Source organism: Fistularia commersonii, chromosome 22 (genome assembly GCF_037954325.1).
Source record: "Fistularia commersonii isolate RoL2024-O1a breed Wild chromosome 22, RoL_Fcom_v1.0, whole genome shotgun sequence".
Classification (NCBI taxonomy): Eukaryota; Metazoa; Chordata; class Actinopteri; order Syngnathiformes; family Fistulariidae; genus Fistularia; species Fistularia commersonii.
In genome coordinates, this window is record NC_141305.1 from 7,404,110 (window position 1) to 7,429,953 (window position 25,844).

A 25,844-nucleotide genomic window follows, 5' to 3' on the forward strand; every position below is an offset into this window, starting at 1 on the left:
TCGTATATTTCTTCAGGAAGAAAGAGAGTAATATCAAGCAAACACATGTTCTTTTTTAATCTTTTTATATTTCATCCTTGATTACATTTTACACATATACACACATATACACATATACATATATGTATATATATATATATATATATATATATATATATATATACATACATGTATTTCAATTTGTTGTGAAACATAAACAAAACTGTCGTTAGATTTCATGGAAATATTCTTTGAATTTTATTCTTCATGCTTCTAATGAACTATTAATTGTAATTCTTTTGCTGTTACGTTTGTCATTAAATGTTTTTTTTTTTAATGAATTCATTGATTGACAGATTTATTGCTCAACAGAAGTTAAAGTGAACGGTCTGGTACTAGCCTGCGTTTGTAGCTATGACCACCAGGGGACTCTCTGAACCAATGCAAACTGCGCCTGTGAAATTATCACAATGCAAGTTATGAAAATAAAAAAATGACAATAATAACCAACACACAGGACTAATGTATGGACTTAGTCCAACACAATCATAATGATGGAAAGTAACTGACTACATTTACATAAGGGATGCTCTCAGGTACAATTCTGAGGTATTTGCACTAGAGCATATTTTACTAAACATATGATGTATTTTGTGTCAGATACGACATTAAATCTGTATTAAACTTCAATTGTCATACATGAAACACTTTGAAACAGTATAATCACTATTAATCTTCTCACATTTTCTTCATGTTAATAAAACAAAATATTCTTGCGTGTATTTATCAATGTAATATATATTCAATATAATATATGTAATATATAATCTATTTAATGTAATCCAGCCACAGGGCGGCACTGGCCGGTGTCTCCCTGAGCCAGTCCCAAGCCCAGATAAATGCAGACGGTTGCATCAGGAAGGGCATCTAGCATAAAACTTTTGCCAAAACCAAAAATGCAAATGAAACACAATGACCAGTTCATACCGGATCAGTCGAAGAAGATATAATATACATAATATAATAATATAATGGTCTTTGTAAAGAGGTTCAATTCTGTAGCTGCTGTTTGCAAATATTTATTCTGAGTTCTCAAATAAAAACATAAACATCAGTTACATATAAAGTGTGATTTGTTTACATTGCACAGACTAGAATTACTGAATTGCATCAGTGTGCCTCTTCTTTTGTTTTAAAATAAAAAACATGAACAGCCTTATTTACATCTCCTCTCTTGCTGGTCTCCAGGAAAAGTATTAAATATTACTGAGTCCATTGCTATAAAGAGCTAAGATGTAGTGTTTAGATGTGTTTTTTTTTCCTGTGGCAATTTATAGCTGATTTCATGTAAACTAATTTTATTTAAAACAATCAGTTATGTTTTTTTTTTTTTTTTGGGGGGGGGGGGCTAAAATCATACATCAAATATATGCAATTTATCAAAATCCTGAATCAAAATCTCCAGTTTTAAAAGAAAAGACTGACACATGAGGTGACGACACTCAAGGTATTTACATTCCCGCCATATTTGTAGTATTTACAGACATTTGCGGTGAATGAGTCAGTTCTGCTTTGAGTTGTGTTTTTACCGGCAGAAACCTCCTCCGTTTCGAAACGACGTGTGGGACTTTTTTCACCCACCAACACCAAAAAAAACGACAAAAAACAAAAACAAATAAAAACAAAAACAAAAACAAACAAAAACTCACCAGAACCCACTCGTGTCACATGACCCTCACGGTTACAGAAACCGGGAAAAGCCCGCCATGCTCACATTGCGTTTACGTGTAATTGTTTTCTTTCATTTCCCTCTAAACGCAACGAGTTTTCGAAGTTGAACGTATGCGATACAAGGGGAGGAGGAAGAAGGAGGAGGAGGAGGAGAGTGGAAGCAGGGGAGGAGGAGGAGAAAGAAAGACAGAGAGAGAGGTTCAAACGGTCGGACAGTCCGGAGGACGAACGCCGCTGCTTTCCTTGTCGTTGTGTTTGGAGGCGCGCGGGGCTCCGGCCGGGGTCAGAGTTCACGGAGGCACACGCACGCACGCACGCACGGTAAGCCGCGCGGCGCGGGACAAACTCTGACCGGAAGAAGCAGAAAGTTAACGCAAGGGAGTGAGAGGGCGGCGGCGGCGGCGGCGGAAAGTCCGAGCTCCGTCGCCCTTTCTCTCTCTTTCTTCATTTTTCTTTCTTTTTCTCTCTTTCTTTCTCTCTCCGTGACCTTTAACCCCTGACGCCTGGGGTCATCTGGCGCGCGCTCTTCCAAACATCACGCCAAATCGAGCTCCAGATGTCTTATGATTGCGGGAACTGCAGCGTTTTTGTTTTTTTTTCCTTTAGTTTTTTTTTTTTTTTTTGAGTCATGAACCATGTCTTACAAGAAACCTCGTTTTTTAAATATATTTGATTTTTCTAAATATTCGTTTACAGTTTTCTTCTTTTCCCTTCAGGGGTCACCACAGTGAATCTACTTTTCTCCATCTAACCCTCCTCTCAAACACCAACTACCTTTATATCCTCTCACTACGTCCATAAATCTTCTCTTTGGTCTTCCTCTTGACCTCCAATTCATCTCCCAATATATTCACTATCCCTCCTCTGTGCATGACCCGACCTCTGGATACCAAATCTGGCCATCCCTTCTTCATCATCTGTACCGCCTGCACCAGCATGTCCATTGAAGTCTGCACCAATTACCACTCTCCCATCTCAGGGGATATTCTGCATCATTTCCTATAACTGATTCCAGAACTTTTCCTCTTATTCACATCCCACCTGCGGGTCATAGCCTCTAACAACACTGAGCATCACACCTTCAATTTCTAGTTCCGACTCATACGTCTATCTGACATCTCATCTCCAGAATATTCCTCACAAAATCCTCCTTCAAAATAACTCCTACTGCATTTCTCTTCCTGTCAGTACCATGATTGTACAACATAAAATCTGCTCCTTCGCTTCTAGCCTTACTACCTTTCTCACTGGTCTCATGGACACACAGTAGATCCACCTACCCTTTCTTCATCATGTCAACCATCTCTCTACCTTTTCCTGTTACCAGCCCAATTTTCAAAGTTCCTACTCTCAGTCTCAGACTCTTGCCTTTCCTCTTCACTCTCTGCTTCCGATCTCGCCTTCCCCCTCTCATTCTTCGACCCACAGTGGGCCAATCTCCACTGGTGCCTTGTAGGTTATCGGCACCAGTGGCGGTCGTTGATACCCCGGGCCTCGACTGATCTGGTATGAGATTCTTAGGTTCGATTTGCATATTTGGTTTTGGCACAACTTTTACGCCCGGTGCCCTTCCTGCTGCAACCTTCTGCCTTTGTCCGGGCTTGGGACCAGCTCAGGGAGACACTGGCTTGTGCCCCCCTGAGGCTGCGTTATTTGTTTACAGTACACTCACATAAACATGTATATTTATTCATTCATTGTCACATAAAGAAATACAGCCTTACATACATTCACCCTTTCATTCACATGCAACTGTTCATTCACAAATTCACATTCACATTTAGGGTCTCCTATCAACCTACGGCATGTTTTGCATGCATCTCTGTTGATGTTTTTTTTTAACATATTTTTAGCAGACATTGGTGTTTATACCTAAAAAATTTGTGATTTTTTTTCAAAGATTTTCTCTTATTGTTATTTCTATATTTTCAGGGATTGGCTATTTAAATTTGCTTGAATTTATGTCTATTTGTTTTGTGAAATGCGACTACTTGCCTGCTGTCCCATTGCTTCATGTAAGGGTCTTAGGTTTATAAAGGATCCACCATTCAGGTGAACTGACTTCATATTTTAAAGTGATACTTTGTTTTTTTCTGCATTTTTTCAAATTGTAAGGTACATTTTGTTATCATCACATGTTGTTGCAGGTGATTTTGAGCAAATGATGATTTTTTTATTATTTTTTTTCCTTTTAATTTTTTGATGCGTGCAAGTCTTAGTTTACTGTCAGTAGGATGTATATAACGAATTCCTATTGGTTATTGGCCATCAAAGGACCAGGCTCCCTGCCTTAGTGTGATATACAAATAATCCATTATAACCCATTATTGTAAAAGATAATCTATGATAGAAGATTGCTCTTTAACATATTTGAAAATTGTTCATTCATCAATATATTTTCCATTATCATTTTGCTGGTAAGGCACTTTTTTAAATGTATGTGTTCATTTTACAAATTAGCCCTTTGCATAAATGAGTCAGAACAGATATTACACTTGACTTCCTCTGTGACAGAACAGAAACCTCATCCACAGTCAGTAGCTCATATAAACAAACTGACAAACAGAAAAATAAACTGCCATCGGCATTAATTCACTTATCGGAGGAGGTAGTTAAGGCGGCGGCAAGCCCCTGGTTTCAGGTTGAGAATTATTTTATTGTCGCTGTGGGGACATTTCTGAATCTGCATCAAAATAGCACCGTGAAGAGGATTTCATGCTGCATTCAGGGCTGATTTGTACATTATATATCTTTCTTTTTCAGGTTGAAAGAAATTACATAGGCGATTATTGTTGTTTTCAAAACTTTTTTTATAATTTGTTAGCCTGTGTGTTTTTGGGGGGTGGGGGCTTTGGTTTCCTCCAGGTGCAAACACAGAATAAATAGTCCTGTGGTGCATTCAGGTACACCTGCATGCAGGTAGCATGCAGAATTAAGGGAATTGAAAACTGCTTTTCTTCAGAAGAAAGACATTTTTGCAGAGTTGTGTTTTGTGTGGGTGCGTGGGTCGGGGGGCGACAACACAAACGTGTGTGTGTGGGCAACAGGTACACTGTAGGTACGGGTATAAATCCGTGTTTCAAAGCCGAGGCGGTCGCAAACCGCCGTTTATGTTCTTGATTCCTGTGATTGCCCACCTGTGTGAGGCTACCACACGTCCAGCTGTGTTCACGGGCAGACCTTCCTATTTCACACGCACCCATCTGGAAACTTTTCAGAGTACAGATTGCGTCCTTTTCCGAGGTAAAATTGTAAAGTTTCTGAAATCAACGGTCATTATTTCCCCATCTGTTTGCATAGCTGCTTGGAAGGGCGCATTTTGGCTGTCGCAAATCTGCAACATCTGCCTGGAGAAGGTTAAAAGCCCTCAGGTGGCCTTTTGTTCTGCAGGATCCGCCGCCATTAATGGCAATCAGCGGGAACCCGCTGCCGCCGCTGCCACTAGGGCACCCTCTTCCTGCCATTGTTGACTTTTCATACCAGATTTCAATCCCCCGTGAGGATGGGAGCCTTCGGTGGGTGATGGGATTTGAGTCACCAGACCCTCGGCGGCAAGACTCGCCTCCGTCCCAGAGTGTGGACGGCCTGATCCGACAGGCTCGTCCGAACGCCTCAGCGGGAGGTTTCTGACCCGGCTTAGAGGTGCTTTGACCGATTGCTCCGTTCACCCGGGATTGACGCCATCCAAACCTTTTAATGGACGACTCACGCCGCGTTAGGAGGGGGTTTTAAGGGAAACATGAAGCTTTTGTTGTTTCAAACTTCTTCCATCCTTAGGGATTTTATTTTTATTCATAGCTCTTGGCCTGCACTTTTGAGGGAATACTGGAATGTCACCGGAGGGCCGGGCATTTTATAGATGTCGGCGGGTGAATCCAGTACATATATAATCAAGTTTTGTTCCTGATCCTCTCATATTTATCTTCAAAACTCCTTTCTGATATTTTTCGGGAATTTCCCTTACACCCATATCAGTGTTTTATTAATTGTTTTCATTTTTTTGTGAATATCCTGAACATTTATTCGGATTTTTTTTTTCTTGCTGCCAATTTATGTCTCTATCTTTCTGCTGATTTCTGAAGGAAAAATGAAACCCTAATTTTAATAATAATAATAAAATAATATATATTATTGTTATTTATAAATAGAATGATAGAAATGGGTTTTAATTTATTGTTTTTTAATTGATATTTAGATTATTTTTTTTATAAAATAATAATTACATTTCGGCTCTAAATTGCAGAACAATTGGTATGTGGAAGTGTGTGTCTGTGTGTGAGCGTGGGTGCGTCTTGGTGACACATCTGTTACAGGCAACAAGATTGTATATTGTTCTCGAAAGTCTGGATTCATTTTTAGCGTGAAGGTCAAAGGTCACAAGTCAATCACAAAGCAATAAATCATCATCAATGATCGGATCAATGCCAGATTTCAGTGTGTGTGTGTGTGCGTGTGTGTCTGTGTTGGGGGGTGTCGGTGGACCGGTGTGTGTTGGAGCTAAAATTAACCCACAGCCCTGATAAAAGAAGTACCTGCTGATGGGGAGGCGGCAGAGATTACTGAGCAGTACTGCACTCTTGGGCTTCACACATAGTGTAATGCAGTACAACATAAAAATACTGCAGTTTTATAGTACTTTATGGAAGTAGAGATGAGTAGTACATCCTCGATTTTGAAATTATGTTATCACGGGGTTCACTTCGTTCAGTTCTTGTGAATCTACAGAATCCACATCCATCACAAAGAAATCAAATTTTAAAAAAATCTTGATGTTTTATAAGTTAATAATGAATAGTAAAAAATCAAGTAATTGCTAAAAAAATATCGCAGGTGAAGAAATGGCTTCGGAATTTATCACAGTCCCCCTGAAAGATTGAAAGACATCATTCCCAGATCAGAAAAAAAAACATTATTCAAAAGCACGCAGGAAATCAGAGTAAAAATTAACCAGAAAAGAAAAATAAAAGTTAGCAAGAAATGAGCGTAAAGAGAAGACGTTTGTTGAAAATTACAGAGTGATGTCCCCGTGGTTTCCACACCAGGGTGATTAAGCAGTTTAGTGTTTTGAAGACTAGTTTTAAGAGTTTTAAGTCTAAGCCCTTTTTCTGGGGGGTCCGTGCTTCATCCAAACCATTGACATACTGGACTGTCTCAGAAAATTCTTTATCTTCTGTAATGCAATTAAAAAAACAAAAATTACTTTTTCATGCTATTCTAATATTTTGAGATAGGATTTTTGAGTTTTCTTAAGCTGTAAGCCATAATCATCAATATTAATACACTAATTAATTATTAATACATACTAATTATTAATACAATACAATATTAATAGCTTTAATAACAATATTAAACACTTTATAGCCTTGGCTTTGACACTTTATAGATTTATTTGTATTTCTTATTCTCCCCCCATTTTTTTTACTGTTTATACAATTGCCTACTATTATTTATTATTGTTATGTTCTACTTGAAACTCTGGCACAACAGTTTCCTTCGGGATAAATAAAGTTGTTCTTATTCTTATTCTTATTAAGATAATAAAAGGCTTGCAATATTCAGTTGATTTGTAATGAATCCAAAATGTATGACATTTTTGTTTTTGTAATTGTATTACAGAAGATAAAGAACTTTATCACAATATTATAATTTTCTGAGACAGTTCTGTATACCGTCTCTGCCGCAGATACCGCAATGTTCGTCTACAGGGTTTCCGGTTTCGTTCGAACCTATCCACTGGTCTTGATTGCGTTACGTTTGATATTGTCTTAAGCCCTAGACCAGGAAAATCCAAAATTGCTCAGATACTTAGAAGCCGAGATGGCGGGAGTGCCGCGACTCGAGTAGGACTTCGGTAAAACTTCAAATCTCTTCCTGACTTTCAGTTTTTAGCCTGTGAACGTGAAAGCCCACCTATAAGACATCCTCCAATTCCCTCCATCCAAACTTCAAACTTAAAAAACGGCCTTCGTCTACTCACAGCTCCTGTTTGCTGTCAGACAAAACACACACACACACACACACGTATGTGTGAGGAAACGCTGTGGGAAAACAGCGGCTGCATCACCACCTTATCTCTCAGCGCCGCTCATCGTCTGATTGGCCGAAAACATGACGCAACCGCTTGTGTTCCTTCGTCGGCTACGTAGCTCTGCGGGTGCTTGCACTGGAACCCATTAAACACACTCAGTTTGTCTTTCTTTCCCACCCGCCAGGTTGCGCACGTCAATGTGCGTGCGCATGTGTGTGTGTATGCACATGTGTGTTTTTGATAAGGAGGTATTATTCCAATAACAATTACTGAGTGGTTGATTTTTGACTTACTCTGTTGTTTCTCGACCTCAGGCAGCACGAAAGTGAATGTATATGTATATGTGAATACATGATATGTGAATGTAATGTATATATGGAGTGGATACAGGTCTAGTTTTTAGATAGAAAGAGGATATAGATATTCTGCATTAAATAGAGTGGATTTGAATATATATATACACAAATATGGATATCAATACATCTCATCTATGGAGTGGGTTAATTAATATGGAGTGGATATAGATTTTAACATATAGTAATACATTTACATAGAATTATGACAGATAAATAAACCTACATTTAAAATGTATGTATGTATAGAAATGTGATTTAGTTATATGTGTCCACCCATGTCCACCTAGGATGTATTAAAGATGAAAAAATTTAGAGTAAATACTGTGAACTGACTAAAATTTATATTATTTGAACCCTCTGTGCCTCTAACCGGTCTGCAGGAACATTTTCATGCATAAAACTAGTCCCTGGTACAAAAGGACCACTGACATAGAGTGAATATAGATTTAGTAACGTATACTAATATATTTTTTTAGACTTAATACAGATATATTCACCTATATTTGAAGCTGATGTATTCATAGAGATTTGATATTGCTATATTTATTCAGATATTGATGTATTTCCATAATCTAACATAGAGCAGATGCAAAGAGATTTCTACACAGTTTTTTGTATAGATGTTCAACTTGTGAACTGGCATTTAGTCACATTTTATCATTACACAACAAAAAGAAATTATCAATATTTTCAACCCAATGTCTCCCAGGTATGTTTCTGAGTTAGTATTACTGTTGTGGCCATGCAGTTAGGTTTGATATTCACACATGCATTCACCCAATTTCAATTTAAATCTTGCATTTGTTAATTACTTAGCCATTGCCATTTACTGTTACAGCAAAAAAAAAAACACATGGAAAACTCCCTAGTGTAATACCCATGTAATAACATGATAATGTGTCTGGATTGAAGGTCATTTCTAATGGGCAAACACATGAGCCATTCACCCAGTTGGATACACACACACACACACACACACACACACTCACACACACACACATGCACAAAGGAAAAGGTTCTTTATGCAAACAAGCGGCTGGTTTAGAAAACGGAGCTCTGTTTGGGGCAGAAACCAGAGAAGGACGATCAGACAAGACAGCCATTCATCCCCGCGACCTTTGACCCCGCCAGGTCAGTCACAGGTGATTTTCACGGCGGAGCCGCCTTACCTGCCTTTGTCACCCCCAGAATAACACAGATCTTTGAGTTTTGTTAGACACACACATGGACGGTGGTGCGCCTGTGTGTGTGTGTGTGTGTGTGTGTGTGTGTGTGTGTGTGTGTGTGCACGTCTGTTAAGTTTAAAGGGAATGTCAAGGGATTCTAATTATGAATTATATAAGAAAAGAGAATCGGCTCTGTGTTCTCTTTCTTTATCATCTGATTTAGGGATCTGTCCGCCAAGTTCAGGGTGAAAATAGCATTATGGGATGGCGGCACTCAGAGAACGTACATTGTTTTTTACATTGGAACGTAGGCTTTGGGGAACATTTGTTGAGAGAATATTTGAGAGAAGCTGAGAGAAGAGCAACAGCAAAAATCTAAATAATCTCCCATTATTTTTAATCCATTGTGTAATTAATGTGTAATTATTTTGAATTTTATATCTGGAAACAGTCGTAAACAGAACCTGGGTCCCGCGCCAACGAGACACTGGAAAGTCCGACTTATTTTCCTGAACGCCTCCCAAACACTCAGCCGCTCCGGAGCGACGTTAAAACCCCCCCGGTTTAAATGTCACTCCTTTTTTTTTTTTTCCTTTTCTTAAATGGCGAACCACCTCACGGTAATGAACCATGTGACCTTTGACGTTAATTCGGTGCAGATGTGTGTGTGGGGGGTGAATAGGCAGAGTGTGCGTGGTGGAGTCTTGTTGGAGCGGCCGACCCTAAACACAACGGGCCTCGTAAAAACAAACACGCCTCCACGTGCCAGCCCATTGAAAGCACATGCGCGCGTGTGTGTGTGCATGTGTGTGTGTGTGTGCACGCACGCTCCCCAGGCGTTTGGGCTGAAACACACACATTCCTCGACGAACATGTGGCGAATATTTATAGCTCAAGACGCTGACGTCACCTTGACGACCACGGAACCATGTGAGGGGCGGGGTCTCCCTGGACTTCCTGTCTGCGGACACACAGTTTTGATCTGGTTAAATTAGTCTGAAATCTTACTTTTCAAAAATTTATTTTCTACATTTATTTAATGTAATGTACATTTCTGATGATCTCTTGATGTCGCTAAAGAGGGATGATTATTGATTATTATTTATTGGGTGATTATTGATTCATATTTTATTTATATTTTTTCTGACTAGATTATTCAACAGGATCTTAGAGAGTGAGAAGATGCCTGAAGAATGGAGACAAAGTGGGATGGTGCCTATTTTTACGAATAAGGGGGATGTGGAGAATTGCGGCTATTATAGAGGGATAAAGTTGATGAACCATGCAATGAAGTTATGGGAAAGAGTAGTGGAAACTAGACTGAGAGCAGAAGTCAGCATTTGTGAACAGCAGAATGGCTTCGTGCCTAGAAAGAGTAATACAGATGCAGTATTTGCTTTGATAATGCTATTATAGAAATAGGGAGAAGGTCAGAGGGTGCTGCATTGTGTTTTTGTAGACCTAGAAAAAGCATATGACAGGGTGTCAAGAGAGGAGCTCTGGTATTGTATAAGGAAGTCTGGAGTGGCAGAGAAGTATGTTAGACTGGTGCAGGACATGTATGCTAGCTGTGAGACAGTGGTACGGTGTGCTGTAGGGGTAACAGAGAAGTTCAAGGTGGAGGTGGGACTCCATCAGGGATCAGCTCTGAGCCCCTTCTTGTTTGAAGTGGTGATGGACAGGCTGACAGATGAGGTTAGATAGGAATCTCCATGGACCATGATGTTTGCAGATGACATTGTGATCTGTAGTGAGAGCAGGGAACAGGTTGAGGAAAATCTAGAGAGGTGGAGGTATGCTCTGGAAAGGAGAGGAATGAAAGTTAGTCGCAGCAAGACAGAATATATGTGAGTGAATGAGAGGAACTTGAGTGGAACGGTGAGGCTACAGGGAGTGGAGATCAAGAAGCTGGAGGATTTCAGGTACTTAGGGTCAACAGTCCAGAGCAACAGAGAGTGTGGAAAAGAGGTGAAGAGACGAGTTCAAGCTGGTTGGAATGGGTGGAGAAAAGTGTCAGGGGTACTATGTGATAGAAGACTATCAGCCAGAATGAAAGGAAAGGTGTACAAGACAGTGGTGAGACTACCGATGCTGTATGGACTAGAAACTTTTACAATGACCAAAAGACAGCAGGCAGAACTGGAGATTGCAGAGATGAAGATGTTGAGGTTCTCTTTGGGAGTGACCAGGATGGATAGGATCAGGAATGAGTCCATCAGAGGAACAGCACATGTTAGATGTTTTGGAGAGAAGGTCAGAGAAGCCAGACTGAGATGGTTGAGTTATATGCAGAGGAGGGATAGAGGATATATTGGTAGACGGATGCTGGAATTGGAGCTGGAAGGAGAAAGTTGATTTGCTGTGGCGACCCTTGAAGGGAAAATCCGAAAAAAGAGGATTGATTTATATTTTTTTAATATACATTTATACTTTAATCATAATGTATTTATTTATATGTATATTACATGTTATTGTATATTTAATTTTATATATACACATATGTAAAGTGTATAACTGGTAATTATATACATATATACTGGTAATTTTATATGAAGTTTGAGGAATGGACAGGTCCATCAGCAGTTTCTGACTTCTGGTGTGTGTGTGTGTGTGTGTGTGTGTGTGTGTGTGTGTGTGTGTGTGTGTGTGTGTGTGTGTGTGTGTGCGCGCGCATGCGCAACAGGTCTGTTGCATCTCTGAGTCATTCTGCCCTACATGGGAAACCGATTAGGAGGCTACTGAGTGATGCAAATCTGTGGTAAGGCCTTGCCGCATGTTGGCACGGAAGCGAGACAGCAATTCACCACAAAATCTTTCGCCTGGTTTTGTGCGCACCTCAACTGCTATCCCATAATAGTTAAGAGGGAGGAGGTGCTTTTTTTTTAAATTTTACCTCAAACTGTTCAACCGTCATTGCGACAAGCAGGCTGATTGACAGATTGCCATGTTTTTTTAAGATAAAAGACAGTTTTTCATAATTTTTTTTTTTGTCCTGAAGAAAAAAGAAAAAACACAACAAAACAAACAGAAGAGAAGATCAAAAATGGGGAAGTGACGATTAAGTTTCCTCCAAACCCTTGTCTGAGTGATGTCACTTTGGTCAGAATCCCACTGACACTTTCTCATACTACGCCCAGGACTCAGAAGCAGTGTGTGTGCGCACAATTGTGTGTGTGTTTTGAAGGGGGGCCCTCGAAAGGCTGTGACACACACACTCATGATGCCGAACTCGTGATGTCACAGAGGGAGGCGTTTTGGAATGGCTCAAAGTTTCTGAAGAAAACCAAAAATTCACCTCAAACCAGCTGACAAAAAAAAAAAAATCATGCTATATCTCTGTACCGCTTGTTAGCTAATAGCTAATTAGCTTCATTCTGACCTGAACAGGTGGGAATTTTAGCAGAATCGTCCACTAGCCGCTAATTCTGGCTTGGAAGTTAGGACAAACATTTTCTGTTTTTTGTTTTTTCCGTGGATTCCTGTGCATTTTCAAGTGGGCTTCATGTTTCGTGTTCTCAGGACACACACACACACACACACACACACGCAAAAATGCAAACAGTTTTTCCTCCGCTCGTCCAAAATAAGTGTTTTAATTAAAATTCCCTGTGGCTTTTGGCTTAGCAGGTTTCGTATACACTTTCCTCCTCTCGCACACTCCCGCACACACACACACACACATAGTAAATATATTGACGTTCACAAGGGCTCCAGCAGGGGGGAAGAAATACCTGCTATTCTTAAATAGCGTTTTATTTTAAGTGGGGGTCGACAGCAGCATCCTCCATCCCACCTTCCCTCCCTCGATTTAAACTCTAGCAGATAATGTTTGGTCTCTTAATCTGAGCAGCACACGTTTAAATTTTTTTTTTTTTTCGTGGAAATAATGCAGTGAATAAGAGGAAAATGAAGGAGGTAACCGGGGTGTTTCTGCCTTGGCAGGAATCTAGGATGGACAGATAACGGAGGAAGAGGACGACAAGATGTCATTCTTCGCCTGGACTGCGGCAGGAGGTAGAGAGGCAGGTGAGCGCAGGAGGTCGGATGAAGAACAATTTTCCGACGGTTAAAATGTCACTGATCCAGAATCTTCTATATTTTGAAAAATAAAAAAAAAAATCATATTTTCTTTGTTGTAAATATAATATAATTTTTAAGAATTTTGATGCAGTTTTTCAGATTGCATTTATTTATTAATGCAAGACCCTGGATAATATATATTTTCATAATTTTCAAGAGTTAGTTGCTAAGTTATTTGCTAATGTGGCCGTCATATTTTTTTGAATGTTGGTATTAACTTGTTTTTTAACCGCTATACTGCAATTTTCAGTTTTCATTGATTTATTTACTTATTTATTTATTCATGCAAGATCCTAGATAATATACATATTTTATTAATTTTCCAGATATTTCGTGTCATTTTCTGGACTTTCATTTGTAAAGTTATTTGCAGATGATACGTATTTTGTAAATGTTTGCAATAACTTGTTAATTCTTATGTTATTCCTTGATAATCAGAATCACATCAGTAACAATATAACAATACAATGTAAATTTTTCTTTTCTTTCTTTAACTTATTTGTACACAGTTGTGATTAATTGTGGGGAGGTTCTTGTAAAACATTTTCTGAGTAATTTGGTTTTGTCATTATTTCAAAGTCATCAACGGTTCAAGTTGTCACAGTCATTTATCGGGGAGTTTTTTGAAAAAAAACAAACAAACAAAAAAAAAAAACAATGTTTCAATTCTGATTTTAATTTTAGTGTATTAATAACTTGCTTTGACTAAAGCTAAAACACAGGAATAGCATTGAGTAACCTTTGGTTGTTTTTTTTTTTTTGGTCTTTTTTTCATGTTGAATGTAGAGATGGAGAGAAAGATTCGTGCCAACGACCGAGAGTACAACCTCTCTTTTAAATATGCAGTGAGTACAGCGTGTGTGTGTGTGTGCGTGTGTGTGCGTGCGTGTGTGTGTGTGCGTGCTATCAGGCTGTGGTAGTGCTTTTTCACAGAAAGACGACAAAACCGTCTAACGACAATTTTCCTAAAAATTGAATTGAACTGATAGTCAGCAGGTTCTGTTGCCCTTCTGGTGATCGGTGAAAAGATTCACTTATATTTTTGAGACATATGTCACAATATAACATTTTAAATACATTGTAATAATACTGATATGGAGGTATTTGGTTAAAAAAAATGTAATTTTAATATTAAATAACATTACTTTTAATTTTTTTTTCTTTGTTCTCCTAGCCTCAGTGCCCCATGTTGGACAAATAACAGCAATATTTAAATTGCAGAGTTAATAATTCTAAATATGGACAGTAACTCTGCTAAATGTACTTGTACCTGGCCTTGGTCAACCGAAATTTTAATATTTTGTTTTTTAATATTTTGAAATAAAGAGAGTGGTAAAATATTCCTTTTAGCATGGATAATTTTTCTTACGTCTTCAGTTATTACATTGAAATAAACACTCAGCGGCATCAAATCGAAGGTAGTGACTGACAAGGGTTTGATATGGAAAAGCGGATTCCGCCCAAAATGGTGAACTTGGGCACATATTATTTTGAAAAAGCGCTAAGACCAGCAGGAAACTGGCCATCCTGTTTATATTCCTGTTTACAAATGGGTTTCAAATTTGAATATTTCAGATTTTTCCAATGACGGCGCCACTGTTGGGATATAAATGAATAAGTAAATAAATGCAGTGGGGAAAAAATGGGTTTGTACTGATTGGCACAGAAATCAAACCTGCAATATTTTTTTTCAATACATTAATTCTTTGACGCACGAATTGAATTGGTTCTGTGACCAATAGCTCGTTTTTCAAATTCAACTTCCCCGTTAAAATAAATTGAAACCCTATTAATCTGTTCCAGCCCCCCTGATTTGTCATGTGTTTCTAAGTAAGAAAAATGTACTTTATAATTAACAAATAATGTATAGAAAATGTATTAATTACATTAAAATTCATTCATTAAATGTATTCATATAAAATATTATTTACCTTGAAGCTCAGATGCTGGCGGTGATGGTTTTGGGGGAGTTTATGAAAACTTATGCTGCTGCTTGAAAGCTGAAAAATACATTAAAAAAAATATTTCAGGTTTTTAAGAAAGAATAGAGAGAAACCAAACATTTGTTTTGTGGTAAAAGTGTTTTTGTCATTGCTTTTTTTTTTTTTTTTTTGGAGCTTCCAGCCCCCCCAGCTATGCACAGTACTCCCAGTACACAGTTACTACAATAAAAACTTAAATCTTTTAATACTGAGGGCCATAAAAGTACATCTTCCTCTCCGATTCCTGCCCCCAAGGATTGAACCGCAGTGGAAAAACTCCAGAAATGTTGCCGGTGTTTATTTCTCTCCCACGGCCAATCATTTAAACCTGCGGATTTGAAGCGGGTTGGGGAAGTTTACTTGTTTGGCTCTCAGGGTTCTTCAACCATTTCTAAAAAAAAAAAGGATAGCTTTCCCCTGAGACTTAAAATTAAAAAAAAAAGATCCTAATTATTTACATGGGGACAAAAATGGTCTTTATGTCTTTCATGCAGGATAATAAATGAATTATTATCGGCAATCCAGTTTTATCCATCAAATATGACATCATGGAAAGGAAGAAAATTGATTTTTATTTATTTCTTGGATGTGAGTTTTAAGAAACGCTTCCTTCTTTCCTTTGATTTTTTTTTTTTTTTAAATGTCAATTTGCTCTCCAGTAATGGGGTCACCTTTTGGTTATTTCCCTTGCAGAAGTACATATTCTGAGCATCTTTGCAGGTTTCCAACTGCACGTCAACTTCCTGTTTGAGAAATCATAATTTCTTCGCTCAGAAAAAACAGAACAATACTGAATTCGACATTTTTGACTTTTGTGACTGTACTGGATGAGATTGTTGACGTGCGTCTTGGCATTTTTCATTGATTTCGTTCTCTTCCCAGACCAATGGCATCAAGACCTCCAAGTACAACTTCTTCACCTTCCTACCTCTCAACCTCTTTGAGCAGTTCCAGAGGATCGCCAACGCCTACTTCCTGTTCCTGCTGGTTCTCCAGGTGGGCCAGATGAAAAAATAGAAAATAAATTTAAATTAAAATTAAAATTAATTGAATTGCAGCTCCAGAGGATCGCCAATGCCTACTACCTGTTACTATTGGTTCTCCAGGTGGGCCAGATGAAAAAATTGACAATAGAAAAAAAATAGAAATAAAAATAAATGTAATTGCAGCTCCAGTAGATCGCCAATGCCTACTTCTTGTTCCTGCCGGTTCTCCAGGTAGGCCAGTTGGAAAAATTAACAATAAAATTAAAATTAATTGAATTGCTGCTCCAGAGGATCGCCAAGGCCTACTTCCTGGTCCTACTGGTTCTCCAGGTGGGCAAGTTGAAAAAATTAACAAAAAAAAATAGATTAAAATTAAAATTAGAATTAGAATTAGAATTAAAATCAAAATTAAAATTAAAATTAAAATTAAAATTAAAATTAAAATTAAAATTAATTGAAATACAGTTCCAGGGGATAGCCAATGCCTACTTTCTGTTCCTGCTGGTTCTCCAGGTGGGCCAGATGAAAAAATAGAAAATAAATTAAAATTAAAATTGGTTGAATTATAGAGGGCCAACACTTTGGCCTCACAGCACAAAGGACCCTGGTTTGATTCCGACAGGAGGACCTTTCTGAGTGGAGTACCCATGTTCTCCCTGTGTCTACATGGGTTTTCTCCGGGTTCTCCGGTTTCCTCCCACAGTCCAAAAACACGCAGGTTAATTGGAAAAAATTGGGAAAATTTCCCCAAATGACTGAGTGAATGATTGATTGTCTATATATGTGGCCTTGCGATTGACTGGCGACCAGTCCAGGGTGTAGCCCGCTCCAGAATCCCCCGCAAGCCTGAGTACAGGATAAGCGGCAGAAGATAGATGGATTGATGGATGGATGGATGAATGGATGGATGGATGAATTTAGGAGCCCCCCCAGCTGTTTCATAATAATCATATATAAAAATAAGTTAGAATAATAAAAGCTCAGCTATTTGGGGCTGCATTCTGACTATTCGCCCTCTCATTCACGCTTGTTTTGGACTGAGGGAGGAAGACGGAGGACCTGAGAGAACCCAGAAAGGTAGAACATGGAATGGTGACGTTGCGTCGGAATAAAAGCTCAAACTGAGTTTTAAAAAAAGCCTTCTACAGAAGAACTGACCAAAGCAAAGGGCGTTTTGAAAAAATAACTGGACGGCAGCAACCCGGTGTTCCCCCTTAAACCAAACAGGAAGTGGACGAATCAAGAACAGTTTGAGTCAGGAAGCCGAACGTCCAGCGCCAGGAAGTTGGCTCACGGCGGGACTCGCAACGTTTTCATTTTGCAACTCAAAAAGGGACAAACAAAAAACTGAGCCCTCAGATTTATCAGGTCTGAGTCTTTCCAACAAAATGCCACTTTTGAGAGAATGAACGGCAGGTTCATTGAAGACCAACAGAAATTGAGAGGGGGAATAGTCGGATGTCTGTATGTGGCCCTGTGAATGACAGCTGACACTGCGATTGTCAGGCGACTCATCCCCAAAACCAGCCTTTATCGGCTCCATCCCTCTCCAAAACCCCTCCTGTGGCCAGAATCATGAATTAATGAACAAATGGGGACCCATTTGTTCCTCCCAAAAATTGGTCCCCAAAATTCGGACTTTTTTTTTGTTATTCGTAAATTTTTATTTTAATTTATTTACTTATTTAAATGGATTTATTCTCATTTTAAATTTGACTTAAATTAGATTTTTTTTTCAACATCACATCACCCAATGTCCAAATGTATTTGTTAACTTCCTGTTTTTTTCTTCTCGTTGGTCGGTTTTGACCTTTGCAAGAGCGTTGTTTTCTAACTTCCTGTTTTCGTCCCTCTCACGCCGCATCTCGTCACCTCGAAGGCTAAATAAGAATTAAGATTATCTTCCTCTCTGCATTCTTTCTCTTCCACGTCTAATTTCACTTCAGAGGTTCACTTCCTCTATTGCATCCCTGCGTTTCCTGTTTTCTCTGACCGATTTCATCGACATGATTATTATCCATTTATTGTTATTTTTGTTGTCGTCTTGCAGCTGATCCCTCAGATCTCCTCCCTCTCCTGGTGGACCACCGTCATACCGCTGGTGCTTGTGCTGTCGGTCACCGCGGCCAAGGACGCAACCGATGACATCGTAAGCAGCGCCGGAGCCTCCAGTCAATTTTGCATTACGAGAAAAATAATAAATTTCAATGCAAAATGATTAATTTTGTTGCCTTTCACATAGTAGGTGTAATTTAGACGCTAGCTAGGTATTAGCAGGCGGGAGAAACCACACATTTTTGATTATATCTCAAATTGAGTGAGAAACAGCATCCAGATATGTTTTAAGAGGTTTAAGAAATGCTAAAATGGATTTTAAAAGATTGTAAACATCCAGCAGCAACCCAAATTCAAAGAGATGAGACCGTTACTATCAATCAATAATTGATCAGTAGTTCTCAATTCCTGTGCTAACCACTTAAGGGCGGAGCGGTGCTTTTATTTTTCCGACGAGATGCTACTTTCAGAAAAGCAGGGGCAGCTTCACACCACACCCCACCTCCGCTTGCCTCTATCTGATTACTTAGAACGGTGATTCATTGGCATATTAAAGCTGATAAAGGTGTTAAGTGACAACTAACCCCTCTCAAAACTTTAACCCGAAACCGCTTATCGGAGCATAACGGGCTGAGAACAATGGCAGGAAAATGACCTGCCATGGCAGCCGTTGAGGTCAGACAAACAAGTGTGTGTGTGTGTGTGTGTGTGTGTGTGTGTGTGTGTGTGTGTGTGTGTGTGTGTGTGTGTGTGTGTGTGTGTAAACCACCCCCCTGCGTGCTAACTAAATGCCAAACCAGCTCGGAGAAATAAGTGATGCTATCAGTTAAATATCAGCCGATGTGGGTGTTTGCGTCAATTTCCCGTTGCTGGATGATCTTAAAAAAAAAAAAGACTTTCTGTTGCAGTTCACGATGCTTCTTAAAGGCATCTGGCAAAATAACTTCATTGTTATTAATGAGCATTAACTAACTGTCATTATTCCCTGCTAATACATTTGTTTATGATTGCTTTGATAGTTCTGGATACATTTTTGTTTTTGTTTGTTTGTTTTCTGCCATTTTGTTTTGAGTCATTTTCCAAGAATTTTTTCATAATTTCTTGCTAATTTTGCACATTTTCAGTTCATTTCTCTCTAATCTTGTGTTTTTACTCACGTTTTTCTGATTCTTTTTGTGACTTGAACGGTCAGATTTTCCTATATGGATGGCTTGAATGTTAAACCTCCTATCTGAAAAAAAAAACACTTTTTTCAGGAAATGAAAAAAACGTTTCATTTGATTATAGTATGGTCTTTGTTAAAGATATTCAAGAATATTCTATTGTTCACAGACTATATTTCTATTTTATTACTTAAAAATACATAGTATGTATTTTTACCACTGACAATGCAGACAAGTGTTCTTTTCCTAATTTTTTCTGCTACATTGTGCAAATGTGACATTTATGTCAAAAGAAAGGGCGGGATTATCTTGCAGATAGACTGAAAATGTGCAGCCATCCCATTTCTCACCATTCAATGCAAAAACCCCAAATCGAAAAATTTGCAGATAGGAGGTTTTGCATCCCAGCCATCGATATGTGGTCCTGTGATTGACGGGTTAAACCACGACCCCTCACTGCAGTTACAGCATTCTACATAACAGAAATAAAAGAATAATAAACACATCACACCATTAAGTTTACATGTTTTTTTTCTCCTCCTCCCAGAATCGTCACCGGAGCGACAATCATGTCAATAACCGGAAAGTTCAAGTCCTTATTGACGGAAAGTAAGTTCAAGGTTGAATCCCCGTGTGTCACAAATGGTACAGTCCGCAGGCTCCAGGCTGCAGGGTGGAAAGAAAATTAAAGAAAAAACACTTTCCCGACCTAATTTCTTGGGGAAAATAACTTCTCACTCAGCAAAGACAGTAAGGACGTCAGCGAAATGAAGGAAGTTTGATTTAAATGATCAGTAAAACCGTGAAACTAATTACTTTTTTTTGAGCTAGCATAGCATAGCATCATTAGCTATACTTTTTCCTCCCCTAATAATGTTGTTTTTCTGGCTCGTTCCTTGAGGAGGAATTAAAAAACTGAACAAGGGTGAAATCTGCAGATACCTGTTATGGCAATCGGTGCCACCAATTAACATTATTTTTTTTTTTTAAAGCGAGGAGGTCAAAGAGAGAGGTTAAAGAGTATAAATAGCGAGGCTTCGGGTTAAAACTCCAGAGATGAATTAATCTAAGAAATACTCGGGGGGTTCGTGTAAACAGGAGAGAAACAGGCTGTTAACCAATGTGAAAGTGTACAGATTTGTGGATTTATTTGGATGCTTGTTTCTCCATGAAAAGTGGTGGGGAAATTGAACACCAAATGACACTGTTGTACAAGATAAAATATTTGTGGAGACACCCAGTTGCGGGGCTAATGTGCTAATATTAGCCAGTGTTAGCATCACAGAGGCTAATGCCTTCTTTTCCGTCTGTTTTTTGACCTCAATGTGGATTGATATTTTCATGAATATCCGACTGTATGTCACATTTATTTAAATTTTTATTCTTTTAGATTATATTCTGTTACTGCATCCTCATATGGATCTAAATTCCCTTTTCACCTTCCTTTTTTGACAAATTCCGATTTTTTTATATTTAATTTCAGCGTAGATCTGATGTCTTATTTTCTCCTAAACCTTATATAATGATTTTGGGGAAAACATTGAGCAAAGTAGAAAAATATCCAGAGCAAACCACGCTTTTCAGTCAGTTATCAAAAAAAAAAAAACTGAGAAAAAGCTAGTGTTTGAATGCCTCGCCTCATCGGCAGCGAAGAGGCAGAGATGGCAGAGGAAGATCTCGGCTCATATTAGAAAAGCCTCGACATCCAGTGTTTATTTATGGATCCCAGAGACGGTCTGTTTCCTGACAATCCTCAAAGAAAAGAGGGAAAAGAAATCCATGCGCTGTCACATGCGTGCAGGCCATTCAATCGGCTTGTTGTTTTCCTCTCAGGCTGCAGAGCGAGAAGTGGATGAATGTTCAGGTTGGCGATGTCATCAAACTGGAAAACAACCACTTTGTCACCGTGAGTGGACCTGCCCGGTTTATAAACTGTTTATAAACTGGTAACAAACCAACTATAACTAGCTAGCAATGCGTTGCCCTCAGCGACCTTATCTGTTGTCTGTTTTACGCATTAATGGAATTATAAATGAACATTCAAATGCACAGCAGCCCTCGAGCTGTTGTTAAAATCAGATATGTATCATTTTCGCAGGATTAAAAAATGCATGTCTTTCAGTTCCCCAATCCAACAATTTGATGTGTTTTTGGCAAAAAATTGTTTAAAAAAAAAAAACTTTAAAGGAGTTTTTTTTCATTTTTGACTCCAGGCCGACCTTCTGTTGCTGTCTAGCAGCGAGCCGCTAAATCTGGTTTACATCGAGACGGCGGAGCTGGACGGGTGAGTGCGCGTGTGTGTGTGTGTGTGTGTGTGTGTGTGTGTGTGTGTGTGTGTGTGTGTGTGTGTGTGTGTGTGTGTGTGTGTTATCATAAGGTCATGATAAGAAGTTGCGGATAACAGCAGCAGGTTGTAAACCCTTTTATACCTTGTATTTTTTCATCTTTTTGAGATGAGGAAGTACGATAGCTGCATTGAAGAAAAAAAACGTATGTTTCATGAAGAAAAGTACGAAAGCCTTAAAAGGCAACGAGACACTGTTGGATTTGGAAATAAAAGAAAAGCCGCTCTTGTGGCCAGAATAAGTATTACAGCTGTGGACCAAAACGAAAATATTTGGGATAAAGATTTTGCGAGAATAGTTTTTCACAAAAAAAAAAACCAACATAGGACAATGAAGACGTTACCAGTGAGAACATTCTGGGATGGCCGTTCGTTCGCAGTGGGAAATGCTAGCAAAGCAGCCTCTCACTTTTCCTTCAGAAAGAAATAGAACCAAAAAGATTTTTTGTTTTGTCTTTTGAGAAAAATCAGAAAGAAAGAAATATGAACAATGGTTTTTTTTTTTAATGCATTTTCTACCACTTATTTTATTTTATTTTCCATCCATTCTTCAGAGAGACAAATCTGAAGGTGAGGCAGGCCCTTCCTGTGACCGGAGACCTGGGAGACAATATCGAGAAGCTGGCCGAATTCAGGGGTAGGGCGTTTGTTTTTCTGTTTTTTTTTTCTTGTTGTTGTTTTTTTTTTTCTGTAAATGTTATCCGCCACCCTCCCCCCCAAAGGTGAAGTGAACTGTGAGGCCCCAAACAACCGGCTAGACTGTTTCATCGGGACGCTGACCTGCAGCGGGCAGAAGTACCCGCTGGATAATGAGCGGATCCTGCTGCGCGGCTGCACGCTGCGGAACACGGAGTGGTGCTTCGGGCTGGTTCTGTTCGGAGGTCAGCAGTCGACATAACCGGGGGGGTTTTTAAAAATCCTTCAAAACCTAATCTTATCTCGCCATCATCGTTTGAATCTGAAAGACATAAAATACCACCAAGCACACTGTCAACTTTTCCCGAATGATCTACTTTCTCACACTTTTTATAATAATGTTCCCCAAGTGTTATTGCTTTGAAACTTATATTTATTTTAATATCTTGTAACTAATCATCCAAAACAAAAAACAAATCACACAATGAATGAGGAAAAAAAACAGGAAATAATAGTTATCTGCATTTATAAAGCTTAAGAAATATAGTTCTTTATGTAAGTTAAATCACAATCAATTTCTAATTTTCCAGCCATTTTTTTTTTTTCATAATTTCCTTTTTTTTGTTCTCATTGAATATATTTAGTAGGTCAGAAAAGGAAAGTGTGATTGAAAACTGAGGGAATCCTTCTGAAGAAATGACCATAAAAATGGGATGCATTTATAACAAAATTATTAAGCATGATAAAACAGTGTAGAAAATGTACCATAATTTAATGAGCTGAGGTGAAGCTGGGTTTTGGAATAACTGAGGGTTGTTGGGAATGTCCTGATCCTGAGGAAGAGGAGTTGACCCACTAGCTTTGTGTCCAGGTCCAGATACGAAGCTGATGCAGAACTGCGGCAAAACCACATTTAAGAGGACCAGCATCGGCAGGCTGATGAACGTCCTGGTCCTCTATGTGAGTCTTAACTCATGCTGACCAAGAAGAGAATAGATTAAATTGAAAACACAGATTTGAAAAGGGGACCATTCAAAACGTTCACAGACGGTGTGATAAAATGAGAAAAAAAACTCAAATAAAAGCAGGAAGTTAAAATGAAATGACACGCTTGCGAGATATTTCACATTTGTTATTTTTTGGTTTTATTAACAAAAAAAAAAAGAGGGGGGGGGTTGGGGAGGTATGACTCGAAAGTCAACACAGGATATGAATAGTCAAACAAAAAGAGTAAAATAGGAGGGGAAATACTTTATGGAGTTCTCAGAACCCAAACAGGAAGTAGAAGGAGGATACTCACTCTCTGCTAGCTGAGCTAAAAAAAGCGCAAAACATTTAAAAAAAATGAAGAAAATCATGTAATCAGATTAAATTAATTAGAAAATACTGATTTCAAACAAAAGCAGGAAGTTAAAAATGACACGCCTGGGAAATATTTCACATTTGTTATTTTTTTGGTTTTATAAAAAAAAAGGGGGGGGGGGCTAGAAAGTCAACACAGGAGATGAATAGTCAAACAAAGAGTTAAATAGGAGGAGAAATACTTCATTGAGTTGTCAGACCCAAAACAGGAAGTAGAGGATACTCACTCACCATTAGTTGAGCTCAAAAAAAAAAAACCTTCAAAAAAAAAAATCATGTAATAAATAAATATATCTGATCTCATATGTCATTTCTATCCTAATCATTGATATCTTTTTTCTTTCACCATTAATGATTATCTTAATTACAGTAAAATTATTAAAAAAAAAAATTATAATTTAACAGAGGAAATAACCATACTTGCACCAAAGTTATGGCAGTGTCATCGAGGGTTATTTTTATTCGTCATTCAGTTAGAAAATTTAATTGTTTTTCTTGTGATTGTATGTATTGTATCTGTGCGACCGCCTCAATTTCAGTTCGAGAAGAATTTTGCGGTTCAGTAAAAAATTGCATTTATACTCTTTAAGGAATTGAAGCCTTTTCCCGGGACCATAAATGCAAAGAGAACAGTAACCTCACCCAACTCCTTTCCACTCAGATTTTTGGCTTCCTGGCCTTCATGTGCACCGTCCTGGCGATCGGGAACTACGTGTGGGAGAGGAACATCGGCTCCCACTTCATGGTCTTCCTCCCACGGGAGGACAACAACGGAGACCCCTTCACCGCCTTCCTCACCTTCTGGTCCTATGTCATCATCCTCAACACCGTGGTGCCCATTTCCCTTTACGTCAGGTAGGACGGATGTGGACGCCGGCATCTTCTCGAGCAGAACCTGGCTTTAACTGCATCCTCGCTCTTCTCCCCGGCAGCATGGAGATCATTCGGCTGGGGAACAGCTTCTACATCGACTGGGACAGGAAGATGTATCACGCCCGCAGTAGAACGCCTGCCGAGGCTCGGACCACAACGCTGAACGAGGAGCTCGGCCAGATCAAATACATCTTTAGCGACAAGACGGGAACCCTCACCCAGAACATCATGACCTTCAACAAGTGCTCCATCAATGGAAAGTTGTACGGTACGCTTCTTTAGCGAGGAACGCCGAAAAAAATCCAGCATAGCGTCATCTACCTACGGAACAACAGCGAAACACGTAATGTCAAGAAGTAAGACTATAGCGGTAGACGTAGCTCTTGAGGGGATGAATCGTCATTTTTGGGTGAACTGTTTCTTTTGATGTAATATCCTGCAACCAGAGGTTCCAAAGCTAAATCCAACAACGCTCAAAGCTTTGAATCTACATACCCATTGCTCAGAAATGTATGCAGTGGAACCAGGACTTACAAGTCTCCCTACTTGGGACAATCAACTCACTCGGTCGATTCTTTTGCCCCATGATTCGAGCCGAGATCTGAGATCTGAGCGAGCGGGATGAGCGTTTTTAGCACCGACGTGGCCGCCACTGTCCGTGAAGTGGCATTGTTGGTGAAACACGGTGACTGAAAGCTTTATCTGTGAGACGGTAGGAGACATTTACGGAGATTCGAGGCCGTAGATGGTTGGGAGAGAAAGAGGCATTAGAAGAGTCATCCGAAGCCAGTTGGGGATGGTTTGGCTGTTTTAAAATGAGGGCCGGCATTCGCTCCATTGCTGAATTAAGTGTAGCATAGCATGTATGTTACATTTAGCAAGACATTGTAGCATTCAGCGTGTAGCGCGTAAGTTAAGCCATAGAGAACCAAATGACCTCCACTGCTGACGCTATACTTATTAAAACCATTTCTTTAGATTGTCTTCTTTTATTTTTTTTTATCCTTTTATAATTTTTTTGTTATTTATAAATACATTTGTCTCATTTAAAAAATTCAAAAAATTTGGTCTGGTTTTGGGGGTCTGGAGCTGATTTATGCCGT

General features: G+C 39.0%; 1 protein-coding gene across 1 annotated transcript in view; it reads left to right on the forward strand.

The window, feature by feature from the left end:
* The first annotated feature begins 1,854 nt into the window (after positions 1-1,854).
* Positions 1,855-25,844, forward strand: part of LOC147221571 (phospholipid-transporting ATPase ID-like) — a 40,619-nt gene continuing 16,629 nt past the window's right edge. The window contains exons 1-13 of the mRNA XM_086169149.1: positions 1,855-2,031; positions 13,203-13,286; positions 14,127-14,185; positions 16,205-16,318; positions 18,359-18,457; positions 20,074-20,135; positions 21,360-21,432; positions 21,740-21,810; positions 22,425-22,507; positions 22,593-22,751; positions 23,378-23,466; positions 24,530-24,723; positions 24,801-25,009. Of these exons, the coding sequence (XP_086025275.1) occupies positions 13,244-13,286; positions 14,127-14,185; positions 16,205-16,318; positions 18,359-18,457; positions 20,074-20,135; positions 21,360-21,432; positions 21,740-21,810; positions 22,425-22,507; positions 22,593-22,751; positions 23,378-23,466; positions 24,530-24,723; positions 24,801-25,009 (1,255 nt within the window). The 5' untranslated portion in view covers positions 1,855-2,031; positions 13,203-13,243. The remainder of the gene's footprint in view (positions 2,032-13,202; positions 13,287-14,126; positions 14,186-16,204; positions 16,319-18,358; positions 18,458-20,073; positions 20,136-21,359; positions 21,433-21,739; positions 21,811-22,424; positions 22,508-22,592; positions 22,752-23,377; positions 23,467-24,529; positions 24,724-24,800; positions 25,010-25,844) is intronic.